This window comes from Stegodyphus dumicola, chromosome 5 (assembly GCF_044657685.1).
Source record: "Stegodyphus dumicola isolate Sdum_Otavi_A_Nest chromosome 5, ASM4465768v1".
Taxonomy (NCBI): domain Eukaryota; kingdom Metazoa; phylum Arthropoda; class Arachnida; order Araneae; family Eresidae; genus Stegodyphus; species Stegodyphus dumicola.
The window spans coordinates 104,813,053-104,832,304 of record NC_140772.1 but is presented as its reverse complement, the minus strand read 5'-3'; the positions used below and the strand labels follow the sequence as shown (position 1 = coordinate 104,832,304).

General features: G+C 33.4%; 1 protein-coding gene across 1 annotated transcript in view; it reads right to left on the bottom strand.

Annotated features, from left to right (window-relative positions):
* The window catches only part of LOC118182732 (ubiquitin carboxyl-terminal hydrolase 8-like), a 147,176-nt gene that overhangs the window by 11,929 nt on the left and 115,995 nt on the right, over nucleotides 1–19,252 (bottom strand). The window contains exons 19-21 of the mRNA XM_085816942.1: nucleotides 18,735–18,861; nucleotides 18,474–18,504; nucleotides 14,215–14,300 (exon numbers count right to left, since the gene is read on the bottom strand). Of these exons, the coding sequence (XP_085673068.1) occupies nucleotides 14,215–14,300; nucleotides 18,474–18,504; nucleotides 18,735–18,861 (244 nt within the window). The remainder of the gene's footprint in view (nucleotides 1–14,214; nucleotides 14,301–18,473; nucleotides 18,505–18,734; nucleotides 18,862–19,252) is intronic.

Here is a 19,252-nt window from a genome sequence, read left to right as displayed (position 1 = left end):
TGCTTATGTTTCACTTCTTGCTCAGAAACTCGAGTATCTCATCATTTACATTAGAAATAGAAACAAATTACAGTCAAAAGTCTTTAATCCGGACTCATCGGGACTTCGGCGATTCCGGATTATCGGTTTTTCCAGATTATAGATCATCAGTTTAAATCTGGTAAGATGGCATGCAGAAATTAAAAATATGAAACCGTAATTTATGAAATAAAGAGCAATTATGAACTAAAAAAGTATATATATATATAAAAAAAAGCTTAATATTTATTTGGATTTTTTTTAATGTGTGCATGCGTAAAGCATATATTACGCATAGTCGAAATTAGAAAATTGCAACCAGAATTTATTTGATGTGTATTCGTGATACTTATAAATGACGAGGAATTTGATTTAAATCATATCAAAGACGAAGTACATTGAGATGAAACACTACATTTGGTATGGAATTATAAGCCGAATAAAATAAAAACATCTGCCCTGAAGATAAGGATAGTGCTGAAAGATCAACTTCCAGTTCATTGCGTGCCGCGATGCCCCCCCCCCCCCGCAGAGCAGCATGACATTGATAAACTTCATGCTTTGTAGATCCTTTGGCAGCTCCAGAATCGGAAATTCTTTTTGACATAATCGAAAGTTCAAGCTTACTTTTATAAAATTGCTCTAACAGTCTGCAAAAAATAATAAGCCGGATCTAATTAGAAGATTAAGGAATAATGCAATCTGCAACATTAACTGAAATAGATAATTAGATAATTTTAGCTTAGCTTATACCATCCGTTATACATTAAATGCACATGCATAAAGGTATTTTGCGCATGCGTACACGCTATGCATGCGCAGAAAGTTTGTAGCTTTGAGGTCCGGATTACAGATCATTCCGGATTAAAGACTTTTGACTGTATGACTCATGAACCCATTCAAAAGATAACCATATATACGTCAGTGAATCACCAAAAATATTCCTCTAAAATGCTAATCCACACAAAATGGCAGTCGTAAAAACAGACAGAAATTTCAGATGATTAAAATTAAGGACCTTCTGCTGATTTTGGCCAAAATTAAGGACTTTTAAGGACCAAAAATCGATTAAAAAAAATCTAAGGACTTTTAGGACTCTTAAGGATCGCACCAACCCTGTAATAAAGATCACCATGACGAATAGCCTGCACTAGTATAGATCCATTTGGTTCTATTATTCTAGCATGTCGTTCTGTAAAAATCACTGAACGATTATTTGCGGTAGCTTTAGATGTTGACAGCAAATTACATTTTAACTCCGGAACACATAACACATTTGTGAGTGTGTCATATATCGGTTAGGTACTGTTATAAGGACAGTTCCAATTCCTGTAATTTTTGCTGCTTTGTCAACTGCTATGGTTGAATTCGAGTAAGAAATTCTGAAAATAACCTTCTGTCATTGCACATGTAAGATGTACAGCCACTATCTAAGTATCATGGGGAAGTCTTCTGATAAGCATTGTTTACTGCTAAACTAATCTGCTCTTTATAATTAGAAGCCATCACAGAACCTTGATTTCCCTTATTTGATTGTGTATATTTTCTATCCGCTATTTTCATTCTGCAATCAGATGCCTTGTGCCAATTTTCGAACAGTAATTACACTTCATGTTTCCAAAACTTCTGCTTGAATTTACCTCCCATTTTTCCTTTTTCTTCTGTTTTTGATTTCTTCTTTTATTTTCAGTATAGTACACATTTTGTGAATCTTGAGACGTTTCACCTTTTCTTACATACGTAATTAAAGAGTTACGTCATCACCGTGCGGATAAACGCGAACGGCGAATGCATCAGGAGGAGCACTCTTAAGCTAAACGTCGTAGTATAATTTATGATACAACAGAGACAAACCATGCTGTAGGAGAGTTCTCGCAATTTATGAATCGCGTTATAGCGAAACCATGCTACAGAATGCCGTGCTGTAAGAGGGCTACCTGTATATATTACTGAAAGGATTAGAAAATTTGTTTAAACTGCCTAAATTTGTGAATACTAGAATGTTAAAAATAGTGTTACAATATATAATATGTTAAAATGAGAAAATTTTGTAATAAATGAGTTAAAGTATCACAGAATTAATGATTTTAGAATTTTCTATTAGAGATTTAATTTAATAATATATTAAATATAGAATATGCATAGGTTTTGTATTAATTGAAAGGGCAATTGTATATCCCTCAGTTTAAAATGTGAGTAACTTAAGAGACTGCAAGGTCTGGCCAGTTAACCCAATTACCTTAATGTTTATTTAATCTAGAAATTAATAATCATGTTTATTGTTAAATCTTGTATGTATTACTTTTGTGGCTATTTAGTGGTCTACTAAAGTGACTCCAGTTGTTTGAACTGTAAAGTATTTTTAAAAACTTAGAGATACATTTACTTGGCTTATTTATAAAAACACAACTGAAATCTTTATACTAAACATTTATTATTACTGAGATATATGATCATTTGAGAGTGCTGAGGAATTTGTTTAATTCAGTTCTTTTTTTTTCTTTATTATTTTAATATATTTGTCTGGTTCAAATCAATTAATATCAAAAGTAATTCAGATATTTTTCAGAAACCTTTTATTATATTCCAAATTTATTTAATTTAATAAAATTCTTTCAATACAACATCTACTGGAAGAATTTTATTAACATATTCAGTATTAAGATATAACTTAATACTGAATACGTTGCTTATGATACAAAGTGTATACTCTAACAGCAATAGATAAATAAGTCCTTAAACTATGGCCACGGTCCAGTACAGTTGCTTACAGGCACATAACATGCTGGATTATATTTATCATAAATAATTATTAAAGAAAACCCTGTAATAACTATAATAGAGAACTGTGTTGATTCTCCAGCAGAAAACATATTCTTTTACTTAGCGTTGGAACTTAAGCAGTATTTTTTTTTTTTTTTTGTTGTTGTTTCAACCCTTAAAATTCCAGTTTCCAAGAAGGAATTTTTTCTTGTGGTTTCATTGAACAATTCGGTATTAATACAATGATGATGTAACAGGTGATGCCAGAACTTCTTTTCAATGGTAAACCCTTGAAAACATGAATCTCAGGAGATTAAAAAAAAATCGAGAGTTTGTGTTAAAAAATTCATGTTAACTGGGGACAAAAAATTTATTTTTGGAATAGTTTTTCCTACACATTAACCAGTTAGAGCAGGGATTTTCAAACTTTCCAGCCTTAGGGACATACTAATTACTCAAGTAAGTTCCAAGGGCAAAAACGATTTTAATTTTCTGGACATCTATTGGTCAAAAGTAGAAATAGGTAGTACCCTCTATATGCTAACCGCTAATAGACGGCACCAGTAGTCCTTTTGAAAGTGCAGTGTAACAATTAAACATTCTAGGGAAGGTGAAAAAAGCAAAACTGTCTGTTGTGAAATACAGTAGTACATGACCCTGTTTAAAAGACATCTTTGAACCACCCAACGCCCATATGTAACATAATTTTGATTTGACTTGTTTTTGTGTGTGATTTATTAATATGGAAAACAAGTGAAAAATAGACATTGAGTGTAGAACATTCAAAGATAAATGGGACTTTTAATATTTCCTGTTTCAGTCCAGTAATAAGAGGCTATGTTTGATTTGCAATGAAACCATAGCCTTTCTTTAAGAATATAACATTAAATGTAATTATGAAATGAATTTTCAAAATTACCGAAAATATACAGTAAGTGTATGGACAGAAAAATCTGAAGTTTTGAAGTTCGGATTGCAATCGCAGCAATATTTGTTTACGTAAGTCAATACTGAACAAGAGGCTGCAGCTCATGCCAGCATTCGTGAGGCTCTTGAAATCACAAAATGAGGAAAACTATTCATCAAAAAATGCATAATTGCCAGTAGCTGAAGAAATGTACCCCAAAAAGGTAAATTTATACAAAACCGACGATTTATCAGCAAACACTGTGCCTCGGAGGGTAATGAGCTGCATCTCTCCTGGCCGATAAAAATTGGCCTCATGGCTAATGCAGCATGCCCAACACAGACAAAAATATAGTTAAAAGATTAAAACCGAAATAGTCAAAAACCAAAATTCCCAGTACTGTTCTATTGCCATTTATTAAATATCATCAAATTCTTTAATGCCATTAATAAAAAGAATCTTTGATGGAAAAACTTGAAATCTATTACAACTGATGGAGGCAAAAACATTTTTGGTAAAATAAAGGAATGGTAGCTCTTGTGTCAAAGGCTATAGGAAATGATGGTGGTTCAAAACCATTAGTTTTACAATGTATCGACATCACAGAAAATATATCATCTCAATGTCTGACAAAAATGGACATTTTGAATAGTTTTCTCTGGCCTTGGATGAGTCAACAGATCTGTCAGATACTGCTCAGATGTTTGGAGGCAGAAAGATAAGTAGTAAAAATAAAGGAATCGCTGCTCTTGTGTCAAAAGCTGTAGATAATGATGGTGGTTCAAAACCATTAGTCTTACATTGTATCAGTCATCAACAGTCCTTATGCGGGAAATGTTTGGATATGTCTGAAGTTCTAAAACCAGCCATATCTATTGTTGTTAATTTTATCTGATCCACTGGGCTGAATCACTGACAATTTTGCGAGTTTATTGAAGAGATTGGAGAAATTATCTTCCATATCATACTACCGTACACTGGCTTAGTAGCGGAAAAATTATTCAGCTCTTTTTGAACTTTTAGCAGCGATCAAAATTTTTTTGAATGAAAAGCATCACCCTCTTACCGAATTACAAAATAGCGAATGGCTGTTTAAGTTAGCATTCTATATTAATTTGACAAAGCATATGAACGAACTGAAGTTAAGATTATACGGAGAAACTTGCTTTTCTCCACGATTTATACACTAAAATCAAATCATTCTAACAGAAAATAATACTGTTTCAATCATAATTACATAAAAATGTTTCAAACGTTTTAAAACATGTGAAATATTCAGCTACACTACTGATCGCCGATTTTGCAATCGAAGCTTTGAGTGCTTTGAAGATAAAGTTTGATATTTGTTTCTCAGACTTTGATGTCATTGCAAAGGAAATTAAGATTTTTCAAAATCCTTTTGATACTGACATTGAAACCTAGCTGCAGAACTCATCACAGTTGGAATTTTATAAAAGTCTTCCACTGGTGCAATTTGATAATTTGTATATATTTGCACCTGGGCTGTTTTCTGTTTTTGGTACTACTAACTTGTGTGAGAAAACATTCTCAAAAATGAAGTACACAATGAATGTTTACAGATCTAAGTTAACTGATGGGCATCAATAATTGGTACAAGTAAAACTGGTCCACAACTACAAACTACTGTCAGTGGAAAATCATAATTACATAAATATCATTAGTACTTTTTTACAAGTGGATACTTGCTATTAAGCTTTACCTAATAAGTAAATAAAACCAAGCTATTATTATTCTGTGTTTTTTAATCAACTTATCACAGCAACAATAACAAAAATAAGCCATCAGCTGTCACTGGCTAGATTGATGACACTGGTGGGCCATAGTTTGGAGCCCAGATTTAGCGTAACAGTTACTACAATACATGATGATGTCATCACAGGAAACACTACACTACAACATTAATTACTGTTATTGTTGTTGTCTTGTCCATATTACATGGAACAATGGCTGCCAGAGCCTGCTCTGAAGAGAGGTTGGACTTCTATTTTCCACCTCCAATTTTGAGGGAGAGCAACCCGGGAGGACCTCCCACACCTCTTCTCATCGGCCAATCCACATGAGAGGACTTTCGGCTCGCCGCATATTTAGAATGCCGACATGCCACACCGATACTATATATTTACAAACATCCATGTCTTACCCATGCCCTTCGGTACCATAGTAGGCTCAAGTAACCACTATACCGTCTGGGCAACATTAATTACTGCACTCAATTTGGAAAAAAAAAAAAAAAAAAAAAAGAGCAATCATAGATCCATTTTTTTGGGTGAAAAATCTCTCTAAATTTCACTGTTGCAGACAAGAATGATATTGCCAGAGCACAAGTAGCAGATCTCATAAGTTGATTGCGAAAAACCTCTACTATACCTAATTGCCCTCTACCAAATTGCAATAATAGCTTGATCCAAAGAATTGTTGCATTTGAGGGGGGAGGGAGGGATAGGTTAAGTTCAGATCATGTATGTTATGGGCTGTATACTTATCCAGTATCATGAGAACATGCCTATTCTAAGGTCTATTATGAAGTAAGGAACATGCCTACTTATGAAGTGATAAGCTGTTGAACTAAGCTTTTTTATGGTCAAAGCAGAGGCAAGGTAAAATACTATTTATGTTTTTGAAACAACATGGTTTCTCATACTTATCAATCACCTAAAGACAGTATTTATCACTGCTGTCTGCATTATGCACAGGGAAAACAATTAAACTTTGTTACTGCATACTCCAACGTGGTATTTCTCACCTTTTGCTCCAAAGGTACGACTTAGGAAAAGATTGTAAAAAGTTCAGTTTCATCCATATTGTAGACATCACATGAGGCAAACATTTGTCTCACTTGATTGCCTCAGTGATGCTGTTTCAGTTGTTTGATCTTTCTTCATCAACTACATTTACTTTACCATAAATAACTAATCATAAAATTGTGTGTAATATTTTGGAAGCGGTATAGCCAACTAGGTTGAATAAATGAAATTTTGAATGTCTTTTTGCAATCTCGTTTACTTTTGATTGAATTATAGTCCACTTACAGATACATGGAAGTTTGCATATGATTGAACCATTCTGGAAGTAAAGTTTCGACATCTTCGTATTTACCTTTGAGAAGTTGTTTCAATTTGTTCCCGGAATTTGATGTAGGAGCATTAAGAATTTTTTCACTATCTTTAAATATTGTGGATAAGGTAGATTTATCTATTCCATATTTTTCAGCAATTGTACTTTTTTTCAATACACCACTATACTTCCTCTAGGATTTAGTTTTGTTAGCAGATCTATACATATCTTCTTCCTGTCACTCTCTTACTGCTTGCAATTTAATGTTAGTTGTTGTGTCCTGAAAGCTATCACAACACTATCTACAGATCTGCTGAACAGTGCTGCGAGAACTTTTAGAAAATAAAGACCTTCTAGTGCATGCTGAAAATTCATACGTAACTTTAGAAAATAAAGACGTTCTAGTGCATGCTGAAAATTCATACGTAACTAAACTACAGTCCAGTATATCTGTGTAAATGCTTTATTGTAAATACAATTTATTTATATTTAAACTGAAATTATTTAGTATGTGGTGCCCAAGTTTGATAGAGATGGTAATAACTCAGCCTGGTGACTATTGGAAGAAGACAGGTAAGTAATTTTACCAGATTAATTATTATTATTTCAGCCTGGTGACTATTGGAAGAAGACAGGTAAGTAATTTTACCAGATTAATTATTATTATTTAAGATTTAACATTAGTCTAACTAGTTAATTTTTAAAGAATAAAAAAGGACATCTGAACAAAGAATTTCATTTGCTGATTGAAGCTCACTGTTGACATGATGATCACAACTTTCACGCAACGATATTCATGCTGGTTGTGGCGACACACTGCCTTTCTGTGGCAACCCTAAAGAATTCGTCTGTCACGAGGATCACGTGCCCAGATGATGCATCATTACGTCTACGTCTGCTTTTCTGATTGATAGTTAGTTGCATTTAAGATTTTGTAGAATTAGAAATGGCGTGAAAATAAATGTTGGTTTTTTAAAAAGTGTCGGCTCAGATTTTCGAACCTATGATTTACTTGTTAAGCAAGAAATTTCACGAGCCTGCCAGGATTGATGTCACAGGGTGACATTATCGATTTCGACACTTGATAATTTAAGAAAATAAGAGAAGTTCCTAGGTACAAACATGGATGATTTAGAAACAGTAAAACAGAAGCGGAAAGCAATTAGGAGTGCATTTACGAAAACAGCTAATAAGTTAGATGAACTGATATGATCAGATTCTCCGGATTTGCACGATTTAGAAATTTATTTAGATCAAATTTCAGAGAAGTATAAAACTTTACGAAATACGGATGACTCTTTTTTGGAACTTCTACAGAAAAAAGGCTGTATTGAAGAAGAATACGAAAGAGAATTTAGTGCAGCTCAAGAATATTACGATAAATTATCTACGTTGAAAGTAAAAGCCAACAGGAAAAAGGATAAGTGTTCACAGCCTTCTACTGGGTCAACAAATAGCGGTTCTTCATCAGGAATAGTTACAGCCGCAAAACAGAAATTGCCAGAGATCGAACTGGTGAAGTTCGATGGAGACTCCCGAAAGTGGTTGACATTTTGGACGAGGTTTAGTAAAATACATGAAGATACTTGCATCTACAAGATAGACAAGTTTCATTATCTACTACAATCTACGAAACCTGAGACTGCGCCTAGAGCAATAGTGGAGAGTTTTCCTGCTACGGAAGAAAATTACGAAAAAGCCGTGGAGTATCTCAAAGAACGATTTGGAAATGAAAATGTTTTAATTCAAATTTATGTTAGAGAGCTATTAAAACTGGTAATCAATGACAAACAAAAGATAGACTTATTAACTCTTTATGACAAGTTGCAAACTCAACTACGCGCATTGGAATCACTCGGTTTAACTAAAGATAAATTTGCAGTTGTTTTATTTCCTTTAGTGAAATTAGCACTTCCTGCTGATTTAATACAAATTTGGGAAAGACAACAAGGTATGTCTCCTGAAACAACAGGTAAGAGTGATTTAGAGTCATTAATTGATTTTCTAAAAAGGGAAGTAGAAACTGAATTTAGAGTTAAACTTACACGTGATGTTTTGAGTTCTGATAAAGTAAGTAATAAGAAAAATAAGTTTTTTGACACAAAACCTGTTGTTCCAACTGCATGTGAACTAATTAATGCAAATAGTAGTAAGTGTAATGATAATTTTCAAAAGTATAAAAAGTCTGATACTTGTATTTTTTGTGAAAAATCCCATTTGTCTGAAAGTTGTAAGATGCATCTTTAATGAGTTTAGAATGTAAGAAAGATATTATTAAGAAAAAGAATGTTTGCTTTGTGTGCCTTAAGAAAAACCATAGAGCAAATCAGTGCACAGCTAAACATAGGTGTACCTTATGTAAAAATCGACATTTTGTGATTATGTGCCCTGATTTGCCTTCTAACAAAACAAAAAAGTATCACAAAGTTAGGGAATGACGAAAACAAAACAGGCATACTTAATAACTATGTTAAGGTATCAGATGTATATCTTCAAACTTTAATTGTAAAAATTCAGAATGGTTCTAAAGAAATGTTTGTACGAGCAATTTATGATAGTGGTTCTATGAAATCATATTTATGTAATGATGTTGCTCAAAGGTTAAATTGTAAGTGTATTGGTGAATCAAAAATTAAGCAATTTCTTTTTGGTGGAGTTGAGACTTCAGAAAATGTATATAAAAACTATGTTATTGAAGTAAGAAATATATATAGTATATATAAGTGTAAATTAGAGGTACTTGGTCAAAACAAAATTTGTTCTGAAATTAAGCAACTCCCATCTGGTTCGTGGTTACGCGAACTTAAGTCACGTGGTATCAAATTAAGTGATTTAGAAAATGGTACATGTAAGGTAGATAACGAGATAAAATTACTAATTACTAATTGGTGCGGATTTTGCTGGTAAGTTGCTAACTGGAAAAATTGTTCCCCTTACGTGTGGCGTCAGCGCGGTGCATACGCAATTAGGCTGGACTGTTATGGGTAAATTTACTGGCACCGAGCCAACTACGATAAATACTGCATCCCTCCTAATTTCTTCTCTGTTAGTGAAAGGTCAATGTATAAGTGATCTCTGGAAGTTAGATGTTTTGGGTATTGGTGAACCTTCCGTAAGTAAAAGCAAAACTCAGTTACAGGAGGATACGCAAAAATATTTTGAAGAGACTCTTACGGTAAATTCAGAGGGAAGGTACGAAGTAGCATTACCCTGGGTATCGGATAGTTCGCTTTTACCCGAAAACAAAGTGATAGCAGAAAAATGTCTTGTAAGTACTAAAAGAAAATTAATGACTACGGGAAATTTTGAAGCTTACGGAGACGTTTTCCAGAACTGGTTAGCACTCGGGATAATTGAAAAAGTACCGGATAAGAATAAATATAAGGGTGTACATTATTTACCTCATGGAGCAGTTGTTAAAGAAAATAGTAGCACGAGTATAAGACCGGTGTTTAATGCAAGTTCTCATTCGCCTGGTTACCCATCATTGAACGATTGTTTATCTACTGGACCAAATTTAATAGAAATTATACCTTCGATTCTTAATCGGTTTCGCAAGAATTATGTTGGTGTCACTTCAGATATAGAAAAAGCGTTCTTGCAAATATCTATAAGGGAAAAAGATCGAGACTTTTTGAGATTTATGTGGTTCAGTAGGGATAATCAAGAACAAGTCGAACTGTATCGGCATGGAAGGGTAGTTTTTGGTATTACGTGTAGTCCGTATTTATTGGCCGCTACAATACAATATCATTTGAGTGTAGTTCCCGAAAGCTTAAGTCATACAGCGGAGATTTTGAAAACATCCTTTTATGTAGATAACTGTGTGGCTAGTATGGATTCAGAAATAGAAATGAGAAAGTTTGTAAATGAATCACAAATAATTATGGCTTCGGGTCATTTTAATTTAAGATTCTGGAAATCCAATATAAGAAGTGTTGTGCCAGAGGAAGATTCCTCCACGGAAGAAGATGTGTCTGTTTTGGGCCTTGTATGGCATACAATACAGTTACAGATACCTTATCCTGCAAAATAAGTCAAGATATAAAATTGGATGACCCAGTTACTAAAAGACTAGTTTTAGCAGTAGCTCATCAGGTGTTTGACGTTATAGGGTATACGGCTCCTGTAATGTTGATTCCAAAACTAATTTTACAGGAAACTTGGAATTTAAGGCTTAAATGGGACGATGTTCTTCCTGATGAATTAACCAAAAAGTTTAAGTTTTGGCTTAAAAAGTTGTACTTGCTATCCAGTATCCAAATACCTAGATGGGTAGGTCTCAAATCTATTAATGAAGCTGTGAGTATACATCTATTTTGTGACAGTAGTAAAAGTGCGTATGGTGCATGCGTCTTTTTAAGAGTACAGAGTGGCAAAAAGGTGAAGGTTAGTTTGATACACGCAAGATCGAGAGTAGCTCCTTTAAAACCTATTACGATTCCTTGATTAGAACTTCTTGCTTGTAATATTGGTTCTACATTATTGTCTTTAGTTATTAATGATATTGGCCTACATGAAGTTCGTATTCATTGTTGGACTGACTTCTCGACGGCTTTAAGTTGGATACGGCGAAATCAACGTTGGGGAACATTCGTTTTTAATCGTGTACAGGAAATCAGGTCGTTGACCTCCCCCACCGTATGGCGACATGTTCCTGGTAGTCTCAATCCTGCTGACCTACTTTCTAGAGGTTGTTATGCAGATCAATTAATAGAATGAAAATGGTGGGAGGGACCTGATTGGTTACGGGAAGATGAGGCAAATTGGCCTAAATCTAATGATGAACCAGACGAGGATTTGGTTAATTCAGAAATACGTAAGACAGTTATTGTTATGCTGGCAAAGAGTGATAATTGTATTGGGTGGTACTATAAGTATTTCTCATCATTTAAGAAAATTGTAAGAATGTTATCATGGATATTCAGATTTTATAATAATGTACGTAATAATAATAATAATAATAATAACAACCATTCTAAGGATTTGACTGTATCTGAAATAGAAAAGGGGAGAAATAGCTTTAATGTTATTAATACAAAAAGAGTCGTTTAATGGTGAAACAGATGATAAGCTAAGACGACTCAGACCATTTGTCGATAGTCAGGGTCTAATAAGAGCTAAGTCTAATGTTGCTTATCGTAACGACTCTAGCAACTTTAAGTTCCCCATCATATTACCTTCTGAGCATCCAGTAGTCAAATTATTGATATTAAGTGCACACAAAGATTTATTGCATGCAGGTACTACATTATTGATGTCGCATTTAAGAGAAATATACTGGATCTTAAAATCACGTAAAACTATAAGGAACTGTATAAGAAAATGTGTAACATGTCAGAGATTTAAGGCTAAAAGAGGTGAGACAGTCCCAGGCATTTTACCAAATGATAGGGTTCGTGATTCAGCCATTTTTGAAATTGTAGGGTGTGATCTTGCCGGACCCTTGCATTTAAAGGATGGACGAAAATCGTATATTGTGCTCTTCACCTGTGCGGTTTATCGTGCTATCCATATGGAACTGGTTACCTCATTAACAACTGAATCATTTTTTCAAGCTTTAAGGCGTTTTATCGCACGTCGTGGACACCCTACCACCATATATTCCGATAATGGGAACAATTTTGTGGGTGCAGAGAGAGTTCTGCAAACCATTGACTGGGACAGCCTCTGCTCTAAGGCTGCTGAAAAGAGAATACAATGGAAATTTAATCCTCCATCCGCCGCTTGGTGGGGTGGATGGTGGGAGCGTTTAATACAAATTGTAAAACAAATACTAAGAAAAATTTTAGGTCGTGCTTCTCTTGGTTATGAAGAGTTACTCACCGTCTTGTGTGATTGTGAAAGAATTGTCAACTCAAGACCACTTACGTACGTGTCTGACGATATTGAAGATCCCTTGCCTTTAACTCCAGAAAAATTTCTGCATGAAACTCCACAGTCGGGTGTACCTGATATTGACAATGTGGACAAAGAAAAATTGAGTAGAAGAGCGAAGTATCTCCAGAGAATGAGAGAATTGTTAAGAGTGAGATTTCGCTCTGAGTATCTAGGGCAGTTAAGACAGCAGTCTACCAGAAATTACAAAAATAAACCTCTCTCTGTAGGAGAAATTGTCTTGCTGGAGGATCAAAATAAAAACCGTGCATACTGGAATTTAGCATGCGTTATTCGAGTGATCCCTGGTCGAGATGGCAACATAAGAGTTGCTCTTTTAAAAAGTAATAATTCAGAGTTCTTGAGACCAATACAGAGATTGTTTAGATTGGAACTGGATAATATAATAGATAATACTCAAAATGAGCAAGTTCCTTTCACCACCAGTAGTGGTAGAGTTGTAAAATCACGAATAATGTAATTCATGTCTTTGAGTTATTATGATTTATTTTGTTGTGCTATTATTGTTGTATTATTCCTCAGTATTAATTTATTTTTCAAGTAATATGATTTAAGTATTAAGTAATTTTCTTTGTTATATAAACATCATTTATATTGATGTAAGTTTTATGTTTTGAGTGTATAGCCATCCACTCAAAAGGTGGGAGAATTGTGGCGACACACTGCCTTTCTGTGGCAACCCTAAAGAATTCGTCTGTCACGAGGATCACGTGCCCAGATGATGCATCATTACGTCTATGTCTGCTTTTCTGATTGATAGTTAGTTGAATTTAAGATTTTGTAGAATTAGAAATGGCGTGAAAATAAATGTTGGTGTTTTTAAAAAGTGTCGGCTCAGATTTTCGAACCTATGATTTACTTGTTAAGCAAGACTGGCTATGTTTTAAAGAACACAGAGTATTCTATGAGGTTTTCAGTTAAATAAGATAAAACATTCTTCAATGCAACCCTAGCAGATTTGAAATTTTATGTTAAATTAAAAAGTCTAATGCAGCAACAGACAAAAAAATAGTTTGTAATTCGCATTAAGTGAAATTCAAGTCAACTAATAAAATTTCTTTCAAGATCACACACACCGCTGCCAAGACCAAAATTTTGTTCATGTTAACCAAGTGTTCACCTTAAGTGAGTTTGTGTTAAGGAAGTTTATTGCAGTTAGCAATTTTTTATAAAATCAAGACAAATAAATAATTTACAAATTCTATAAAATTTTAACTTCTCAGAAGAAAAAACATTCACTGACCCATTTCACAGCCTATTTTTATGCTGAAAGTGTACTGCTGCATGCAAACAAATTTTCAGTACTCTTTTATGCAGACTGACTGCAATGCATTAAATGAACTTTGTTCCTTGTATAAAATTACTTGTTTACCATTATAATAATTCTGATGTTAAATCTATTAAGCAACGTACAAAGCATAATAAAAACTATATGTTAATAACATGACCAACAGATTTAAATTTGTCTAGGAAAAAGGGATATTTGGAAATTTCAAAAAAGGACAATAACAGAAAAAGTAGAGTTCAATAATATTAAATAAAGTAAAACTTGCCTTTATATCAGATACATTAATTTCAGAGACTTCATGGTCATCATATTTGTACCATTTGTTAGATAATGCATTACAGTACGCTGTGTCTATATGAAAGAAGAGGAAAATTGTTAAATTATAATTTAACACATTTTAAGAGTTTTTTATTTTTGTTTTTAGTAACTAAATGAAATAAAAAGGAGAATAAATCAAATACTGTATAACATATATATATAACTGTAAAATTTGTGCTTTTTAGTTTACATAGTTTGCATATATAAAAAACAAAATGTTAGTCCAATTTAACTATATATACATATATTTTTTAAATATTCAGAGTAGTTTATATCAACCCAAAGCATATCTTTACTCACAGTACGCAATCAGTCATTTCTTAGGGGAAGGAGGATAATACATTAATAAAAGATTTAATTAAATATTTTTAATAATTGTAGCAACGGTTTGACCATAAAGAGTTTAATTTTGAAAGCAGATGTAGAATGTAGAGAAATAGGCAACTAAGAGAAAAACGTCTTTTTTTAAAAGGGCTTTTCAATAATAAGAACTGACACTTGTACAAAGTGCGACAGCATAATTTGGTAATTTGAAGGCTCAACTAAACCAATGATATTAGTAGTTGTCATTTAATGCTTTATTCTCATTATTCTAAAATATTGGAAATTTCAGTCAACACTGTTTTAAAAATCGTATCCAGCAAGTGGCAACCCCGTTGGTGATAAACTGATGTAATCAATTTCAGAAATGTCGGTTGACTTTATCCAGTGTATTGATTTGTATGTTGGCTACTGCATGACAAATACTAGGTGTGCAGGACTTCCTAGACAATAGGTGAACACGAATGATTTCAGATACTCCCATGAAAAAATTGAAATCACGTGAGTGCAGTGGCTCTGAAGATTTCTCCTCAAAAAGTTCAGAGGCCCAGGAAAGTGTTCCCACAAAAACCTCACTGCAGTTTGTGCCATGTGTATCATAGCTTCATCCCACTAAAACTATTCCCAACACTCATTCTGTCAAAATTTTGCAGGGGGAAAAAAAACAAAACAAAAAAAAAACTCTTCAATCTTGTTCACATAATGATCACAATACACTGAAACTGCAAATTCAATGAAGGGACCAATAATTTTTACTCTTGACAAAATAGTTATACATTCACAATGAAGGGGCCTCAAATGGGCTCTGGGTTTGTTATCACTCCAGTAGCCCATGTTTTCCCTGTTCACACATCCAAAAAGATAAAAATGAGCCTCGTCACTAAAGAACACAACTGTGTTATCAGATACAGTTTTAAGAAACGTTTCCCATGCATTTTCCTAAGAAGCAAAATCAAATGCAGTGAATACTTATAATACAGCCAACTTATAAGGATGGAGGTTTTCATGAAAAATCCACCTTGCATAAATATGTGCGAAACGAGGAAAGGACTAGTTGGACAAATTTTTAAAGGTTGTGAAGAGGCTAAATGTCCAAAACCTCTGGTAATTCATTGAAATATTAACCAGCAGGCTCTTTGCAGGAAACACAACAATTTATCACTGAACTAATTGCATCAGTGATTTGATTAATTTTATTTTCTCTCATTAACTTAACAATCTTCAATTTCATGATTTTTTATTAGAGATCAAAGCTAAATTAAATTATTCTGACTTGCACAACTATGCAGCAGTTTGACGAATGGGTCAACAACAGAAAAGTCTTACTGAGATATTTTGAACTAAGAGAAATAACAGAAAATTTTCTACATGAGGAAAAATGCCCACTCACAGTATTACTGCACAATGAATGGCTATAGAAATTAGCATTTGCTACAGACATCTTAACAAATGTAATTTTGCATTACAAGGAAAAACAATGCTTATATGTGAAAAATATTCTATCATAAAGTCCCATTACTGAAAATTTCTGTTCTTTGAAAAACAAATCACATTGAACAAGTTTGATACATTAAACAAATTCTATGCTGTAAAAATTTCACGTATTAGCAAAACAACAAAAATACTCCCAAAGTTTGCAGCAGATATGTTTTCTGAACATAAAACTACAGTTACTACAGCATTTTTTGGATCTCAATACAAGTGCAAAAGATACTTCCATTTTTCAAAAATGTGCTTGTACAGAAGCTTCCCCAAGACTTTCAGTTAGAAACGACTAATCTGTAAGATGATATGCAAAATATGATGTTTGAAAAATTTATCTAATCCAACAATAAATAACTTTCAAAAAATAAATATGATCAATTAAAATTATAAATATGAGATTTATACCTATATTTGGGAGTACTTATGAATGCAAAAGGATATTTTTGAAATGAAGTATTTAAAATCACAGTACATATCAATTATTAACATATGACCATTTGCAAAAAATGCTAATGACAGGAAGTACAGACTTTGAACTTCAGTATTATAAAACGTTATCTCAGAAAAATCAACTGCATCCATGTAATAAGTATAAAATTTAACTTATCGGGACTAAACACATGCTTATTAATAAATGGATTTTTTTTGTAAGCATCAGCAAATGTGTATAAACATCCTGCAAAAATATAAAAATATCATTTGCTAAAAAAAAAGAGTTTTTGAATATATTTTTGGAAGGGGGGGGTAGCCAAGTCTAAAATTTTCCCAATCTGGCTCTTCCCCAATCCCCAAAAAAGGTTTGCAGACCCCTGATTTACATCATTAAACAGAAAACAGCAATGCTTAAAGTTTAATCAAACAACACACAATAACAGCAAGAGACATTTATAGCATATGTTCAGCTCAAAAATATCGACTCTGTTATTCAAACATACACTGATTACCACATTTTTCAATGAACTCGTCTGGACGATATGGAGGGCGTGTGACTAAGAGGGAATGGTATTTAACTGCTGCTTAGAGAAAGTAAGGAATCATTCCTGTACTTACTTTTGTAAGTTATAGAAAAGGCTGCTGATTTAAGCAAATTTGATAAGGGCAGATTGTAATGGTCCAAAGACTTGGAACAAGTATCTCCGAAGCTGCACGACTGGTAGGCTGTTCATGACTTGCCACTGCTAGTATTTTATGCAAAGTGGCTAAATGATTAAACCAGCAGTAGAAGCCAAGGTGTTAAGACGCTCATGTGCCATCAAAGAAAAAGACACCGGAGACTGACTTGCTTGGTACAGCAAAATCAACGCCAGACAGTGGCTCAACTGACAGCCGAATACAATGATTGTCCAAGTATAAGTGTTTTAGAACACACAGTTCAGCAGACAATGTTGGGTATGGGTCTGCACAACAGACATCCCACTCATGTGCTTGCACAGGAATATTGGGACTGGACGATGGAAAGTGGAAGACAGCTGCCTTTGGATGAATCATGATTTCTCATTCATTACATTGATGGTCATGTCAGGTTATGTAGTCTTCCATGGGAGATGTTTTCATTGGCGGCTCTGGGACCTTTAGCTGTGGTAAAATAGGCATGAAATCTGTTGACTCTCTCAACATAACTGTGGATCAGTTGCACCCTTACATGCATCTTTTGTTCCAACTGGAAATGGAATCTTCCAGCAGGACAATGCCCCATGCCACAAGGCTCAAATTGTGTTGGAGTTGGTTCAAGCAGCATTTGGATGAATTCCAATAAATGTCCAGGCCACTTAACTTGCTGAATCTTAACCTGATAAAGCACATTTGGGATGCCATGGACCAACAACTCAAAGCTCAAACACCATCATGTCGTAATATTTCGATTTTGCATGACCGCTGCTTAGACATTTGTACAACCTGTCCACAGTCATCTACCAAGAACTTGTGGCATCCATGCCAATGCAAGTTGCAGCTGTTTTGCAGATCAAAGGTCGTGCAACGCATTAGTGGTCATAATGTTTTAGTTGTCTTATTATAAAATAATTCCACATAAATGGAATTAAAAAAAAGTTTAAGAGTTCACTAATCAGAGGATTAGAGGAATTATTTAACAAGAGAAAAGTCAATGAATATTAAAAAGGAAATCACAACACAATATAGTACAAACAAAACTGAAATAAAGATCATGAATTAATGAATCTTTTTTTTTTCACCTACTGTAGAATATGAATATTTTTTCTAGTAATAAATAGCATGTACTTTATAAACATAATGGCGGTAAAAAAATAAAAACGTTCAATAGATTTTTTACTCAAATCCCTAACTATCTTTTAATCAAATACATATTAATATCTTTATACAATTTTAAATAAATTCACTATTTAAAAATTCACATGATTATTTATAAATTTTCATACTTACAATGTCCTCCTTCCAAAGTACCATAATGATTCTACGAAGAAGAAAATAAAATTATATATAAGACTATTAAATGAACATAAGAAAAAAGTTACTTATTTACCAAAAAAAAAAAAAAAAAAAAAAAAAAAAAAGCAATTTCAGTATTAAGAACTAATAAAACTTTATTAAACATAATCTGTAAAATAAAACAAGAAATTACATGATATGGCTATTAGCAAATAATAATAAAAAAAAAAAAGCTAAAATAACTTTTCTTCTTACCACAATACCATATAAACTATATGACTGGAGGCATTCTTCACCATTTTCTTCACAAGGCACATCCAAAACTAGATCAAAGTCTACGTGAGTCTGTAATTTTCTCCTCCATAAGCCCTCGTAGGAAAATCTACAAGAAACAAACCATTAGCAAATGCTTTGTTTATTTTCAAATATGTATATATCTATATAAATATGTAAGAAAAATAAAGAATATGTAAAAGATTAAATTAGAAACATAAATTTCCCTTCTCAATTCTAAAAATAGTAACCTCTCTCTGCACTGCCTCATTTCTAGATTAATCCATGTCATATGACTCTTACACAATTCTGGTGATGTAAATGGAACTAAAACTCAAGCAGCCAATAGTAATTTTACAGCAATATTAACTATCCAATCAAAATGTACTGAGAAGCAAAACTAACTCAGTCTGAATTAAGATTTCACCCTGAACATAATGCACTTGCTTTCTACGCTTTGACCTAGCTGGACTGCTGTCTGTCTGCTCCTTCTGTCTTAC